Genomic DNA, 17,891 nt, shown 5'->3' with positions numbered 1-17,891 from the left:
CAGATCACTTTTGATGACAGGTTGGCATTGCCTTATTTTATTTCCTTCCCTCCCTCTCTCCTCTAGCCTCTTTGGGTCATCAAATGTCTTGGTTGCAGACCACACTCCTTTCCCATTGTGCAGTACAGGTATGGAGCTATTTTTTGCTTCTAAAATAAAAGTATAACACCCAGCCTAAATACTTGTCAGACTTTTTCCATCTGGGATCAATCATTATTCCCAATCTTTATATCTTAGTGTGTGTTGTAATTCAACAGAACTAAGCTGTTACAGTCATTTTGCCTCCAATACACATTCTCGACCCTATTACCATAAATAATGTCTTTTCTAGCTGTCCTTCGCATTCCACATTCCTAACCGAGAAACATGAAATTAATAGACCTCTCAGATAAGTATTACTGCACCACTTTGGCTATAAATTACCAGCTGAACTATGCCTGTTGGCACATGCTCCTAATGTTAACACCCTCAGTTGGAAATAATTACTCAGTTACACAAATGTATTGATGGACTTAACTCCTTGTCCTTACTATGTTACTTTGATAATTAGCAATTCATTTACATACATTTTCAGATGTAGAAAAATCAATTCTCAGCATATATTATACAAATCATTTAAGACAAGTTAATTCTCACAATGCAGAACTAAAAAAATGCATGAAATCTATTCATGATTTCTATCCTCTAAAGCCAAACTCGTTCATATAATACATGATTCATATAACATTTGAGCCAAAATGCATACAAGCAGTTAACTTGAACTGATGTATAAATTTAAAATGAATAAATTCAGAAATAATTACAAACTTACATCAGTGAACATATACTGTCAGTAATTGAGATTGTACCTTTGTATTCTTTTGCCCACTTATAAGAGAATTCCCTGTCTCTTGTCTGGTTTCAGGTCTCTCAAATTTCCAGACCCTGTTTTCCCTTGGATGATTTATTTAACAAGAACAGTATTATTTTTTTTTACTGATGACAGAGCCAGTGTCCCATTTTGGCAGAAAACTCTTAACTAATATTGTAAGGGAAATAGCCCCCTCATTTTGCTTTGTCAATCAGGATTACTTTCTCTGACTGCCAAAATTTTAACACTCCCATCCAGGTCAGATTAATCCTCTGTAGTACGCCTTTATTAATAACTATTTTGGAAATATCATTTGATGACACCCATTTCAAAGGCCCAAGACTTCCTAAAATTTTTCAGGTTTGCCTCAGCTCTTGTTATTTACCGCTACATGACCTTACATAGACATTTTTTGTCAGACCATTATCGAATAACTCAAATTAAAATTCAAGCAGAACAGATTCCATCTCTTGCAGTCGATGATTTATTGCCAGCCCAGCTCATAGATCAAACCTAATGGTTACATGTCATGCTGCCCACAACAGAATATGCTGTGAGATTATCTCTACACAAATTTTGCATCATTACTCTATAAAATCTGTCTCTAATTGTGCTGATTGCTATTAACATATTGCTTCTCTTTTTTTTCTCATGGTATTAAATAGATATCTCTGGTAGAACTTGATTATCAACTCCAAACTGGAGGTGGATGAGGTTTTGGCTTCAGAGTTGTAAATCTCAACCGTTCATATTAATTCTAAAGTTGTCATGAATGTTGTCACTGTATTCACTTTGATTATTGTAATAATGCTCACTTGTTTGACTTTCACTCTATTACATTTCTGAAGCTTTAAGTTCATACATTTTAATTATGACCAGATTCAACATTAGATGATAAGAAAATATGAAAAGCACACTAATACACAAATATATGACAAGTTAACCACATTGTGTTCCCCAGTCCAAATTATAAGTTCAAAATTTGTTTTTCCCCAACAACAGAAACTATTTGCATTCAGAATGTAATGTTTCTTTTGAAACATTGGTTGGGAAAAATTACATTGGAGCTCATCATCTTCCAGACTGCCTTATGTTAACAAGTGTAGCTGTAGACAAAAGAGTGAAAATGTCACTCCTCAGCTGGTGCTTGATATATTCATGATAAAGATGGGGAAAAAGTCTACTTTTCAATAAACAATCACTTTGTTTATTGCATGAATACTGATAAAAGTCCAGACTTCAATACTTCTGAATTTGGGACATTACAAAAATTATCGTACACTCAAATAATCAGTTGTATTAAAAGTCTGTGGATAAAGGTATTTGTATATAAACCTCTCACTGACATAACCAATTGATGAGTTGAACATATCAATCGACTCAAATTATTCCCTCTCATGAGTAACAATAGCATCAAAACCAGTCAGGGACAGGGGTTGACTAGAACACCCAAGCAGATGGAAGTGAATTCTTCCACATTCAATCAGTAATTGTCTTTCCTGTATTGGTATACTGTGTTCAATAATTGCATTAAAGGATGCTTTGGAAATAGTAACATAATAGAAACATTAAAGAGAAGCTATGACAAGGTAATTAATAACTATTACAAGAAGTACTTTTATGAAATCATTTAGTTTCCACTTTTTGCAGAACAATACATGTATGTTGATGTAAGTATTTAATGACTTGCCCACTAAAACACATTCACATGTGTTGCGAGATATGAAAGATACATTTCTGAGCAAAGAAGCAATAGAAAATTTAGGTGTTTCACAAAATATAAAAAGTACTGTTAATGATAGAGATCCTGCTTTTAAAGAAACAGCAGGAAAAAGAAATTGTAGTTAAGTACTGGCAAGTTTCATTCCATTATTAAAATTTAAAAAAAATGCAATAAATACTGTGATTTTTTTTTCTTCATTCTACCAGTCAATGATATTGACCAGTAGCTGATAGGAAAATGTCTCTAATTTAACTATTTCAAGACTTCTACTCTATTACGCTATGAAGTTGGAGGGGGGGGGGGCAGGCTGGGAGACAAAGATGGCAGGGAAGGGATATAGTTTGAAACAAATTAACTTGTTCTGACTGTTAGGAAAAGGAACAAAGTTTAGTTGTGCATCATAAACCTTTTTTTCTCTAGATTTAAGTTAAATGTTGAGTCACTAATTGGTGAAAATAAAAATAATTTTATCTGCTTTTTCATGTAATGCTAGAAACCTGTTTTACATGATAATAAGAACTTTACATTTTGTGTGTTTCTTGGTCAGAATTTGTTTTTCACAACCTTCTTTTTAGTTTTAAGGTGTGTGGTTTTGTGATATTTTCTTTTAGTAGTTAATATACATTTTGATATGTCAAATCGTGATATTGAACAGTAGCTTGTACATGTGTGAAATGTCCTCACTGTTGTTGACTTGATGCAGGAGGCTATAACAGGTGGAGCAGCTGATTTCAGGGTAAGAATGTCACTCGTTAAACCAGTGCCTAGTTATGCATGTAGATTCATTTGTTTAAAAATCATGAACACATTTTTCATGACTTGAATGGCCTATGAGAGGCTGCTACAGCTACAGTGTACACAATTCTGTATCTTTTAAACAAAACGGAAAGAATTTTGATACACATGACACAATGTTCCAGTATTCTTGATCATATGTGTCTGATATAAATAGTATGTATTTGTTTGCAATCTTATTTAAAGCTTTTTTTTAATGTATGCTTTCAATAATTTTTCTTCAGAGTGGGTCTTGGAAGTATGGAAATAAAAGGGAAACCATGACAAATTAATAACCAGTGCACAAAACACTTTTATGAAATTCCTTATTTTGAGAAAGAACATGGAAGTTATTGCTTGATGCAGAACAGTATGTAAATGTACATTGTAGCTTTGCAATTTTTGTGTGAGGTATGCTTATGATATAGACAGGGTGGGAAGATACAAAATGAAATTTGAATTGTCATTTCAACTGTATTACACATGGTCATCTTTATGTATCCATAGCTAGGCCATTGATAACATAACAAGAAATGTTACCACTGTTGGTTTATACAGGTAAAGGTATGAAATTGACATTGGCCATCACAGAGTTTATGCTGTTGGGTTTTCTCACATCTGTTTGTTTAATGTGTTGACTTGCAGAGAGAATACAATAGAATTGGCATGGGATGCCACAAAACCCACTATGGTGGCAATAAAATCTGTGACAGACTTCCACTAAATTGAGTGGATTCACTAGACTGGGGAGGGAAAGGGCAGATATCCACCAGATTAGATTGAGTGGACTTGACTTCTCATAGTGGCACTAACCCACCCACCCCACCCCTGCCCCTCTGTTCATGTCTACCAGATGGAGTGGGCATTCCTTAGAACATGATACATGTACTCTGTGTTTCTGATAATACTTTAAAGTTTCTGATAATACTTCAGGAAGATTGTCTTTGCTCCAGTTAGCTGTTTTGAATGTAGTAGCCACAGGTACCTTGTCTGAAAAAGGAGAACTAGTGAATACAGTATGTAGTGTAAAATATCAGTATTGTTGGCAGCAGCATGCATGATCGATTTCAGCCATCTTATAATAGTGTCCCAGATCGCTGCCCAAAAAAGAGCCTGGAAACTAGCAAACAGATTGGTTTCGTTCTTAATATTGTCAGTCCCATCAAAATATCTACAGGAGTGACTACAAAGATCTGTCTCATGCATAAGCTGCTAAGCAGTATCACCTAACAGATTACCTGCATATGGCTGCTAAAGAAGTAATGTTGTTGTTGTTGTTGTTATAGAGTTTAACACCATTTTTCAGCATAAGATAGGCTATTCAAGGCGGCCAGTATAAATGGTGGAGGAAAAACCACCAACCCATGAGAAGCTACTGGCAAGCTTTCTCACGTAACCACCATTGGCTGAGCCCAAGACTCGAACCCATGCAGATAGAGGTGAGATGGCAGTGGTCTGTAATGGTGTGTGCTTTAGACCACTTGGCCACGCAGGGCCCTGAAGTAATATTGAAATGTCTACAAGTGTGACTGTACAAAGACATCTGTCTGGTGCATAAGCTGCTGAATGAATGCTACAGATCACTTAATATAAAGATAATTATGATGTTATATGCTTGTAAATTCCTACAATCTAAGAAATGAAAGGTTTGCTCTCTTTACTAGCAATGCCAGAAGCAAAATCATTGTGTGAGGATAATTTGAAGGGAAAGTTTACGAACTGTTGAAAGTAATTAAAAGTACCTGAGCACAGTATTGATGTGATGAACACATTCTTGGGTAAATTAGACCTGGCCAAACACACATCTCCTGAAATGTCCCAAGCAAATGGATGTTGCAGAACCATCTGACAAAACTTGATCTGCTAACCTAGGTATGGCTGTATTGGTAGGACATTTTCCTTATCCTTATCCTTATCCATTATGATTGAGTACAGGTAAATATTCCAAAAGAAAATGTACAAATGAGCAAGATGGATAGATTGAGCCTTGGTAATCCAAGCAGGGCAATCACTGGAGATAGGTCTGATATCATAACTGTGCTGGTTTTCTTTTGTTGGCCACAAAATAAAAGATTAGTTCCTGATATTGCACTGGTTTTAAACTTAGGGTAGGTAGGTAGAAAGGTCATTTTTTATGTAAAAAAACCCCCCATATACCATATATACTCGCATATAAGCCGAATAATTTAGGAAAAAATAATGGCCTGGAAGAAGGGGTGGTTGGCTTATCTGCGAGCCAATGTGTAAACTTAAGTTTTTAGGTATTTTTATTGACTACTGTAATTGCTGTAAATCTTGGGACATGAAACAGTATCATTTCTTTTTAATAATCATGCACACCAACCTCGAGATAAGTATACATGTAATATTTTAAATGTAAGTTTTCCTAAATAAATGCATTTAGAACTTACGTTGTGCATCTTGAGATGCCTCGGAGTTGTAAGTCGGCTTAAATGAAGGTCATGCACTTTTTAGTGTTTATACCTATTCAGTTTGGAGGTCGGCTTATACGCGAACAGGCTTATACGCGAGTATATATGGTACATATTTTTTACCAGTGTGTGTGTGTGTGTGTGTGTGTGCTAGTGTTGGGAAAGGGAAACGGACAGTTGGCCAACTGGAAACACATTTTTGGTTTTGCCTACTGGCAATGCTTTTAAGTTGAGCTTTTCCAGTGGGTGCATTATGGTGAGGTCCTGTGGAAGAAAAGAATCTCATGTTCTGGGCAGTAAGTAAGACTGATCAAACATAACAGACATTAGTTTGGGGAACCATTGCTGCCATCAGTACCTCCTCTCCCCCATCAGCCAAGGGTTAAGCTAAAGATAGAGAAGAACATATGTAGGCTGTAAATACTGCAAGAAAAAGCAAAGGCATCAATTAGTAAAGCTTGAGGGTCTGGTTTATATGAAATGTATCTAGGCAGCTGACAATTCATTAATTGAGACAAAATGGTAAATATCAATATCACACTTACCAAATTATCTTCAATTTCCCAGAAATTGTCAGGCCTTAACCTGTATTCAAAATTATGGTTTAATTAGTGTGAATGAACATTGGCCTCTGGATTTGATGTTACACAAGATGATAAGTACTGAGCTGATAAGTACTGAGCCAAATATCTGTTTCTGTACACCATTCCAATATTTGGAAAACCAAGAATGTCGAGTTCCAAAATCCAAGGCAGCCCTCATTTTATTACTGTACAAGAAGGCAACACTATTGTCCATAAGCAATCTTACTTAAGAAATAAACCGCTCCGGTGGCCTAGTGGTTAGAGCGTCCGCCTCGGATGCGGGAGGTCGAGGGTTCGATCCCCGGCTGAGTCATACCAAAGACTTACAAAAATGGTACTAACAGCTGCTTCGCTTGGCGCTCAGCATTAAGAGGTTAGTGTTAGGACTGGTTGGCCCGGTGTCAGGATAATGTGACTGGGTGGGACATCATGCTACGTGTCTGCGGCATGATGCCCCAGTGCTAGACATCACTATAAACTGCCACATTGCAGACATCGTAGCGATATGACTGAAAAATTGTTAAAGCTACGTTAAAAATCCAAATCACATCACACACTTAAGAAATAAATATTTTATAGGAGTCTTGAAATTTGAAGGGAACAATCTGAATTAATGGAGAAACTACAAAACTTCATTAGTAGCTTAAATTATGAACTAACCATCACGTTGGACTTGCATATTGATCAATCACTTGGCCTGTGTATCAACTTGTGGGGTCTCTTAGGGTATGAAAGGTTCATTGAAATGAAGCATTTATGGTACAGCATGTGATGACATCATATAGACCAGCAAACTACTGTATCATCATGGTAAACATTGTATTATTGATAATGGCTCAGTATAGTAGAACACACTGATGTATTAGGGTTGATTCAGTTCTATCAAAATCATAAGGATCATATTTGTACAGAAAGTGACAGTTTCATGCCCTTTGTTTTTTGAAGTCAATAGCAAGTGATTTCATTCAGTAGATACCATATATACTCATACATAAGTGGAATCCAACTGCAAATAGCATAATGCATGAGCAGATCAACATTTGTGTTGTTTGTTTTACTGATTACTCCTTACAAACTATAAATCCAGATTTGTCATCGCATTATGTGAGGGCAGATCTGGGTCTATGCAATTTGCAGTTATGAGTCTTGACTTGTAAGCATTTATACATGATAGGAAGAGTTGTATTTCTGACAATAAGGGGATGATAGCCACAACCTGTCTGCTTCAGCAATCATGTGAAAAATAATATTGGACAGTATTAAAATTGGAAAATCTGAATTATGGTTGTTTCATTTTATAGAGTTTGAAAGGTTCATTAACTTTTCCATGTTCAGTACTTTTTGAGTTGTCACTATATTGCCCGTTGCATAAATGACAGATACTGTTGCACCTTTGGTGTGCCAAGATAACTTTTTTTTATACTCTGCAGAGCAGAACAAATTTTATAAAAGTTAACAATGACCAGGGCATGCGAAATCCAACTTGCCCATGGGAGATTTAAACTTTTCCAAACATTTGACAATATAATACATGTGTAACAACAAAAGTTATACAAAATAAAGTAAAATACAATAAGGGATGTTTTCCTGAAAATGTGTGAAAATTATGCCACAAGGTTATTGTGCTTTTTTAAAATCTTTTTTATTGCAGAGTGAAAACTCATCCAGTATGTCTAATTGTTGAAAAAGATGCATAAAGTAAATAGTACATGTAGATATTTACAAAAGAAATGTTTTAAATTGATAATCCACAGAATAGAATGCATAGATAGATTGATGAGTAGGGTAGGGGTGAAATGATACACCTGTGCTACATATCAATAAGATCATGATACACAGCCTTCAATATGATATATTATCAATACACATATTAATATATTTAGTCCGCCAGTGGTAGGTGGTACCCTTTTATGTGATTTACTGGATGTATTTCCAATATACAGATTACAGACATCTACTTGCACTTATTTATCTGCCATTCTCGTCCATGAGAGGTCCAAATTTTTTCTTCTCAGACTACCTGTCAGTTGTTAGTGATTTGTATTCAGCATTTTAGGCCATATAAGGCCACATCATCTGATAGGCACAGAACTTGCTTCAGTCATCAGACACGTATTTTGATCAAATAAATACCTTTTCTTCTTAATTTCAATTTTTTTCATTCTTTTCGATTCATCTTAAGCCTGATAGTTTTGTAGCACATGATCCCGCAGTAAAAATTGTTTGAGAAAAGAAATGAAAATTGCATTCAACTTTTAAATTGTCTGTATTTTAATTTGGTTGGTATTTTGCCTTTTCTACATTGGTTGACATAAATAACTCAGAAATGGAATTATTTGTTCTGAGACAAAAGTCAAAGGCTTAATTTACAAATGATGTAAAGGGATTAACTCATAAACCTAGAATGTCGCCAGTTGCAACAACTTGAACAAATACTGACTTTTTTGTGTGGTATGTAATAACTGGAACATTGAAAGAAAGCAACAAACAACACAACTCTTTAACAATATCAGTTGAATCTTGGAACTGATTCTCATTTGCTTGTTTAATAGGCAAAGACCTAATTTACCCACAAACAATATGGAACAACTCCAAGGACAAACAATGTATGAGACCACTACCTTGACTTTGGGACTACAATGGCAGTTTGTGACAAGTACCTTAGCCTGGTTTACAGTTGATAACAAATGTCATTAAATGCTTGACCTACCAGATTTACTAACCGGTAGCTAGACTTCTCCTTTTTGTTTTTGTTGTTTGTTTTTTGATCAGAAGTCTTTACTTTTCAAGTTTTTGAGGTAATGAAGTATTAAATATAACACGCTACATGCATGAGTTGTAAAATTTGAAAATCGATAGCTAGCCTATATCAGACCTGTCAACTCTTACGATTTTGATGTAAGACTCATGAAAATTACCCTTAAAATACAAACTTAACGGCATACAAGCAAAAACTATGGAAAAATGATAGTTGCTGAAAAATCGGGATAATTGGTTAATCTGTGTTTGATATGGATCCGGGTTTCGTATTAGGATTAGTGAAATAAGTCAGGGAGCCAAACTAATTTTGCAGCAGCACCCCAGATGCTTTAAACTGCACCTATTTGTTCATGCAAAGCGTCTGCATGATCAGACTGTTGATTTAAAAAAATATTTAAATGGCGTCCAGAAAGTAATGCATGTTTAAGACGAAAGGGGAAAAAAATCTTCTAAAAAAGTGTTAAAAATTAACACAGAAGAATAAAAAGGAGTTTTCAGATTTTTGTGAATAAAAGCTGGAAAGGACACAGTTATGTTTATTGGACATCATGTGCCAATTTGACTGTCTCTTGGTGGGAGATATGATTGCCGTCATCATGTGAAATGGAAAAAGAATTTCCAAGAATTATGTCAAGTTGAGAGATAGCAACAAGTCATTGAGTTGTATAGGGTTCGGAACTAAAGTTTGTGCAACTGTACTAGTGGTAAATAAAGTCTGTGCATACTTTACAAACTTTTCAGTTGAACAAAATGAATATCGTCGCCTCGTCAAACTTTTAATTAAGTTTTCCAGGTTTACAATCGTAGTTATTGATATTTTGTTACACCTTCCTGAAAACTGGTCAATCTTATGGAAAAAAATCAACTGCCTTACTGAGATGGACGCGTCAGGGTTGGCAGGTCTGCTATATTTTAAAATATAATCTTTTTGAGAATAGTCTAAGTGGTCATAGTTATAAATGATTAAATAAAAGTTGGTGATGTTTCTGTTTTTGTGATGTGATCATTTATTGCAGTGTTGAAAATCATATTTTGCCAAGACATTGTGGTCACAGGTTGCGTTAAGCAGGTGGTCACTTATCACAGTTCGTTTATATAATAAAATCGATCAGTGCATTATGATTGTGGTTGTAAGTGATTGATGGTTGTTCATAGCAGAGGTTGCTTACAACAGGTTTACTGTATCATGGTCACCAGACTATTCTACAAAATCTTGATGTCTGGTAGCAGTGATCAGAGTCCATGAAGAGTACATGACTGTAATTGTCACGGATTTAACAAGTATTTTGGGTTGTGATGCAATGAAAATGTTAAAAAAGTGTCTAAATGAAATATTCCAAGGAACAAACTTGTGATAATTTTTGTCTATATATTGAAATTCATAAGCCAATGTTGGTTTTGTTTTCCTTTTCAGACGGTCTTTTATTTTTGTCATTTATGTTGTTATTTCTGTTGTTAACGCCATTTCTCAGCATGTGATATGAATGGCAGCCGGTATAAATGGTGGAGGATGAACCTTGGAAAACCCTGGTAAGATTCAGCAACCCACAGGAAGCTACTGCTGACCTGCCAACCCTTACGATTTTGCCATAAGTCTTATGAAAATTACCCTTAAAATACGGACTTATGGCATTAAAGCAAAAACTATGGAAAGATGATCATTGCCAAAAAGTTCAGATAATTTATTCATCCGTGTTTGATTTGGATCCGGATTTCATATTAGAATAAAGGAACCAGACTAACTTTACAGCAGCACTTCAGATGCTTTAAACTGCACCTATTTGTTCATGCGAAGCGTCTGCATGATCAGACTGTTGATTTTTTTAAAATGGCATCAAGCAAGCGATGCATGTTCAAGATGAAAGGGAAAATAAGCCTTTTGAAAAATGTTAATAATCAACACAGAAGAATATAAAGGAATAATCAGATTCTTGTGAAATAAAAGCTGGAAGGGACACACTTTTGTCTTTTGGATATCACATGCCAATTTGAGTATGTCTCATGGCAGGCGATATGAATGCTGTCGTCATGTGAAATGGAAAAGAATTACATCAAGTTGATAGATAGCAAGAAGCCATTGAGCTGCATAGGGTTTGGAACTAAAGTTTGTGCAGTTGTAACCATGATAAATAAAGTCTACGCATACTTTATAAATTTTTCATTTGAATATAACGTTTATTGTCGCTGCATGTTTCGAATAGCGAACCTTTAATTACGTTTTCCAGCTTTACAATAGCAGTTTATGATATTTTGTTAATCCTTACTGAAAACTGACCAAATGTACAGAAAAAAATCAACTGCCTTACTGAGACCGACTCGTCAGGTTTGGCAGGTCTGCTACTAGCAAGCTTTCTTGCATACCCACATTGGCTGAACTCGAGATTCTTACCCACATGGACAGAGGTGAGATGGCAGTTATCTGTAAAGGCGAGCACTCAGACAATCGGGGCCACCGCTTTTGCATTGTTCCAGGAAAAGTGTATAAGCATTTGAACTAAGTTATTGCCAATCTGATATTTTTTATTTATTTAAAGAAATGAAAATAATGTATAATTTGTTCTTCTTCTCTACAGAGGCGAGTCTGGTGCAGGTAAAACCGAGAACACGAAGAAAGTGATCCAGTATCTGGCATATGTAGCTGCATCCAACCGTGGCGCCAGAACTTCTGTGTCCAGTTTCCAGATTCAGGTATGTTCACTAGCCAGATGAATGGCATTGACTGACGGATAGACCCTGAAAGACAAGAAGTTTAGTAATTTGCTACATGAATAGACATCACTGGACAGACTTAAAAACTTGCAGACATGTACACTAATGGACAGATTGACTTTTAAAACGTGAGGACAAATAAACAGATTGAATGATTGACATGTGGTTATGGGCATGCAAATATAGATGACTGACCAATGGACTTTTGTCTTGGAGCTTGGTTTGGGTATAGCAGGTGGTGATAGAGCAGGGGTGCAGAAATTTTGTTATAGTCAAATTGTCCATAGACAGTAAATTAAAAAGTTTACTAGTCTTTATAACACACCATATTTTCATAGTTGAAAAGAATAGTGGAACTATTAAAATGTTGCCTTGTATTGACTCATTCAACCTCTGAGGCAAATAGCTAGGTGTTACCATATAGCATACATGCATGGGGATCACCTCGAGCAGTGTTAGCTGTACCTTTGCCTGTATCCCTGTGACTAACAGCACTTACTGATTTTTTACAGAGGAGGCTACTTGCAATGAATTAGAAATTCTTTGCTTTGTATTTCTTTTAAGCTGAAATTTGTCACAGATTTTCTCAATAAAATAATGTTCATAATGGTATTAATTTCATGCAAAATGCAGAAATAGAAATCTGGCATTGAGGTAAAAATTAATGATTTACCTATCAATTTACTTCTGATTTTATTAATAATCCATAAAATCCATTGCAAATTTACACTGAGTAATTCAAACCTTCAGCACATTAACTATTTCTATTTTATGGTGACAGAAATTCCACTTGTACTTGCAACCATTAACCTCCTGTGAAAACTTCAAACAGCATATTTTTCTTACCCTTTAATTTGTTTTCTTCCTTAGAGTTCTTCACTGAACATTTAAAAATGTACAAAATGCTTTGAACAGACTTGGAATTATGTAGACTCTTGCTAACTAAATCCATTTTCCCAAACATTTGTTTGCTGATTCTCCAGTAGAGTCAGTAAGGTAATTTTCTACTCACTGTGGCTAATTCTTGTCATTTTGCATAATTTTCAAATTTTAATAATTCCACTATTTCTGGTGTTATAAAAATCAAATATTTTCCCCTTCGTGCTACAGTGTTTCCTGTATCTCTGTAAGCTACAATTTATTGGGTTAACTGCATAATGATGAAATGGCTTGAAATCAACATTTGGTTTGTGCTGCTTTGACTTGTCGTGCGGGATACAGGTATAGACTGATACTGCCACTCAAAAGCAGCACCCGGGGATGCAATTAAGGTACCGTAATTAAGGTACCGTAAACTATGCTATATTATTGTGGCATTCTGGGGGATTAGGGAGGTAAGTATTGTTGCAGCAGGGGTAAATGAGTTAACCCTGATCTCACTGGAATTTATCTGCACCCCTATGGTTGTATCCATAGAAGCTGCAGCTGGTTCAGGACCTAACATAAATTTCAGCATACACTACATAAATATGCAACACATCTGTATGGCACATACTTGTATGATTTGTGTAAACATTGCTTAGACAAATGGGAACTACTGTCATTCCAAGTTACAGGCCACAATTTACATGTCCACAGACAAGTAACCTTGAAAATGTTGGTTTTCTGCAAGAACAAATTTCTGACTCGGACAGTATGGATAATGGATTTCTGCACCCCTGTAGAGTTTTGGCATCATCGGGTTATTGAATCCAACTGTTCTTAATAAATTTTTTTTGCGCTTTGACAATTTTTGTATGCATCTTGGTAGACCTGCATCACAAGTACAAGGAAGTTGAGCATGGATTATGCTATCACTGCAAAAAATGCTTTATGACAGAAATAATTTTTGTGCGTGCATACATTTTAATTCTATGTGAGTCATCAGCTAAACATGTGGGTGTTTTGCTTAGTTTTCAAATTTCCACTCTTTTTAAAATGTGGCGATGAAAGCTGTTTGTCAGTAGCATGATTTCCTTTTACTCTTCTGCTTATCTGTGAACATCATTCATTCATTCATTCATTCATACAATTTAAGTTTTCAGACTGGTAACTAAACTAAATTTTTGGACATGGTTATAAAACCGTATCCTCTTGTTTTTCTTTTAAAGCCACATATGGACTACACAGGTTCTGGTCATATTATGGTAGGTTAATCGACCACTATGGCTGTTCCATTAGTGGCGATTACAGAAATATTGAATGTTGCATATTTTGTGATGTTTTTAATGTGTTCAGTGTAGTTTCTATTAAAGAAAATTTCTGCTCTGTCCTGCTTGTTTAAATGATAAAGCAATGTCAGGGTTCCCACAGTGGTGGAAATTGCTGAAATTTTCTTAGACTATGTGAAAGTATTTTCAGGATCTTGAAAAGTCATATTTATGAATTTTAATTAAACAATGTACAAGAGTACAGTAATATCAACCCCAGTTAGTTCCATTTGCTGGAATATCATTTGTTCTGTAAATTTTCATTGACATTTTAGCAAAGTAAAAAAAAAAAAAATTATTAGACCTTACAACACTGAATCAAGGAACCCTGACTGCTGATTTCAATACTTTGGTTTGAAACTGAATCCCCACTGGTGCAGGGAGAAGTTTTATGACAGAGTTTTTGTGTTATCTTTTATTTGTTTTTATTTTAACTAGGGCTTTTCTTTTATGATGTTTGACTAAGTTTTGAAAATAATGAATTTAGTAAACATGCATGTGAGCAGATAAAAGATCAACCATAACAATGTCTGCATGTGTTAAGCCTTGGCATTCATGATTTAAAGAAACGGTATGATGACACTGTACGTGAAATCATTTGGTTTTGTCTGTATGTGTAATCCAAGTGTTTGACATAACTCCGCCAGTTGAAATGTTCAGAATTTGCTGTCTGAAACATGGCAGCGTTTGCTGGGTTATATTACATAAGCATCAATGAAAATGAATGACTTTAGGGGTCATTAGCTTAAATATTATTATATCAGTTAACTATTTTGCGTCCCTTGACTTGAATAGCCTGTTGAATAATAGTTAGCTTACCTGGCTGCAAGGCCTAGTGAGCTTTGAGTATAGCACTCTGTCTGTTGTCATTCATGCTTCTGTTAATAGTTGCTTTTTTTCCACTTCTTAAACACCATTTAAGTGATTTCGAGCTGAACTTGGCAAAAAGCATTCTGGTATGAAAGCCATTTTATGTTATACCAATCTGCCAATGGATATGGCCACTATTACAAAAAATAGATAAACCTCGAAATACATCTTGACAAGTATTATGACTCTATATCTTACATTAACTAAAAGAAAGAAAATGAAACCAACTATTTCTCCACAATACAAAGTGAAAATTCAAGAGACACTTACAGTATTGTGAATTAAATCCAAAATAATCCTAAATGTCCTATCAAAGATCAATGATATTGAATGTTCCAAATGAATTCCAATAGTCTTGAACGTCCTGATATAACACAATGATGCAATCCATAATTCATAGTAGTGTTTATAATCCAAAAGTCGATGAGCACTTTAGTAATTCCAATGAATATTTCAAATAAATAATTCCCATCTAATTATGTTTGATTTCATCAACACAGTTGCAAAATCTGGTCATGGATTTCCACAGACAGTGAAACAGGAGTGAATTATTTGTTTATCAAACTACTGTTTATACACATTTTCACTTGACCTTATATGAGTAATCCCTACGGAAAATTCCAGAAAATTTGTAAACAAGTCTGGGCCTTGAATGTTCTGAACTAAAGTGCTATGTAAACATTTGATTTACAGTGTGCAATAAAGGACAGAAATTAACTATGTATACATTCTGTTACATGATCTAAATTACAAATTACAATCATGGACAGAAGCACACAATTAAATATGCCGGTACATAACACCAGAACTGGTGAACAAAAGTACACCAATTTGACAAAGTATTATGGCATAAAGGGCTCTCAAGTTTGTACAAGACCAGGGATTGACGCTTACCTTCCCTGGCTACGAGGACCTTCCTGGGTTTTGCACTACCCAAAAATACCAATCCTGGCTAGGTAGTTTTCTGCCAGGTATCTGGCAAAATTTCTCTACCCATCCATCCTTAAGAAGAATATTGAACTTTGTACAAATGCCACCAATATGCCTACCAGTACTAGAAATAGAAAAACCTTGAAATGACTTCTCCCCAAAAACTAAAGATGAAAATGAAAGAAAAAGAGAAACTTTGAAATAATTCTTATTATATTAACAACATTGGAACAGAATATGTATAGAAAGCATTCTCAAGTCCTTATTTTGCATCTCGGCAGTTATGCAAATGTGGAGATATAAACCATGCAAGATGTTATAGAATTATTACATATTTTTAATGAAAGTTATGCATTCCTAATTATTTTGATGAAATTTTGGAACATTAAAGTCTTGTGGGATAAGGTTTAGAGCAGGAGTTTTTTGTTCCGATAGAAATGGGAACAAAGTATTTAAGTACCAGTACGATAGACTAATACACAGAATATTGTTTCTTATTGAAAATACATAACAAGAAACTAGTTGATTAGACTGTTATATGGTGAAAAAGACCAGCTGAGAAGTAAAGAAAGAGATAGGATTAAAAACTAACTTTTTATTCATCTGCCTTTATTCAGACTGTATTATGCAATGGCCCTGACTGTCTGTGAACTTGTAATGGCTTATTAGACACATGGGTAATTTCCGGTGTTCTATTAACTTATTATGGCTTATTAGACAGATGGGTAATTTCTTCTGTTTTATTAACTTATTATGGCTTATTAGACGTATTGGTAATTTCTTCTGTTCTATTAACTTATTATGGCTTATTAGACACATTGGTAATTTCTAATGTTCTGTTAACTTATTATAGCTTATTAGAGACATGGGTAATTTCTGGTGTTCTCTTAACTTATTATAGCTAATTAGAGACACAGGTAATTTCTGATGTTCTATGAACTTATAGTAAATTAGAGACATGGGTAATTTCTGGTGTTCAATAGCCTTTAGGAATACAATATATAACCTGTCCAGAATACAACAGTGGCTGATTGGATTTAAACTGACTGTAAAAACATGTTCTGTTACAATTTCTGGTGTTCAATAACCTGTTAGGAATACAATATCTGACCTTGCCTAAATACAGCAGGAGCTATTAGATTTAAACTTTGACTGTAAAAACATGTTCTGATAACGTCCAAATCAAGTACAGTAGTTTTTTGATGTAAAGGTTTGAGGATATAAATGTTGAAAAATATATTTAAAAAAATTTCTTCTTTAAATTATGATTTATATGATTTTGATTTTGGGGTTCACAGCGCTGCTGCATTATATCAGAAATTGCATTATAACTAAGCACGTTATAATGATGTTGAGCTGTACGTGGTCACTGTGGGAAGACTGAGTCAAATAGAGTCACATAAGCAAACATACCTTGAATTGGTCTTGGTCACTGAGACATTTCAGGCATTTTTAAGCATGGTTGTGTTACGTATATCTGATTTAATATATATTATAATTTAATTGTTTATTTGTAAGTTTTAACTATTTTTTTATATATTTTTCTTACATTCTATTATACTGTAAATTTATTCACAAGAAATGATACTTTTTCAGAAAATTGTTTGACCTTGACTGTTAGTTTATAGACAACAGGTGTTGATCTAAATTCTGACCTGGATTTAGAATTAGTAAACAAAGTTCTATTTTATTTTAAAATGATTGGTTGTTATCAAGGTCATGATGGGACTACGTGGGTTAAGAAATAAAGACTTCTAAAATTTGTATTCTGGGGAATAAAATCATTGGTCTAACCAAGGCCATATTCTGTGTATGTGATATTAACATGATCCTGTGATCCCCCCCCCCTTCTGATTTTGCAACTTGGGCGAATTTTGAAACTGCTTCTTGTGTATGATACAATATAATCTTTGTTTTGAGAGAGATTTCTTAGTTTGGGGCTTTTCATACTGATGTTAAGTTAATTTGTTGTAGCCAGATTTGAGCTATAATAATTCTTCAGATCAGATGGATTTCAGAAGGATTAATTCTTTATTCTCAGGAAATATTTTGAGGAGTGCTCACACAGAA

The 17,891-nt window shown here is 34.7% G+C and overlaps 1 protein-coding gene across 7 annotated transcripts in view; it reads left to right on the top strand.

Annotated features, from left to right (window-relative positions):
• LOC149803270 (uncharacterized) overlaps nt 1-17,891 on the top strand; it is a 350,601-nt gene that overhangs the window by 82,646 nt on the left and 250,064 nt on the right. For 5 of the 7 annotated variants that reach the window (XM_089952935.1, XM_089952932.1, XM_089952928.1 and 2 more), the window contains exons 4-5: nt 11,697-11,811; nt 13,923-13,958. In XM_089952935.1, coding sequence (XP_089809061.1) covers nt 11,697-11,811; nt 13,923-13,958 — 151 coding nt within the window. The remainder of the gene's footprint in view (nt 1-11,696; nt 11,812-13,922; nt 13,959-17,891) is intronic. The other 2 variants (XM_089952930.1, XM_089952929.1) reach the window with 1 other exon arrangement.

This window comes from Sinohyriopsis cumingii, chromosome 3, assembly GCF_028554795.1.
Source record: "Sinohyriopsis cumingii isolate HCF-2022 chromosome 3, ASM2855479v2, whole genome shotgun sequence".
NCBI lineage: Eukaryota > Metazoa > Mollusca > Bivalvia > Unionida > Unionidae > Sinohyriopsis > Sinohyriopsis cumingii.
Note: the sequence above shows the minus strand (reverse complement) of the source record. Positions and strands in the feature narration are given on the sequence as shown.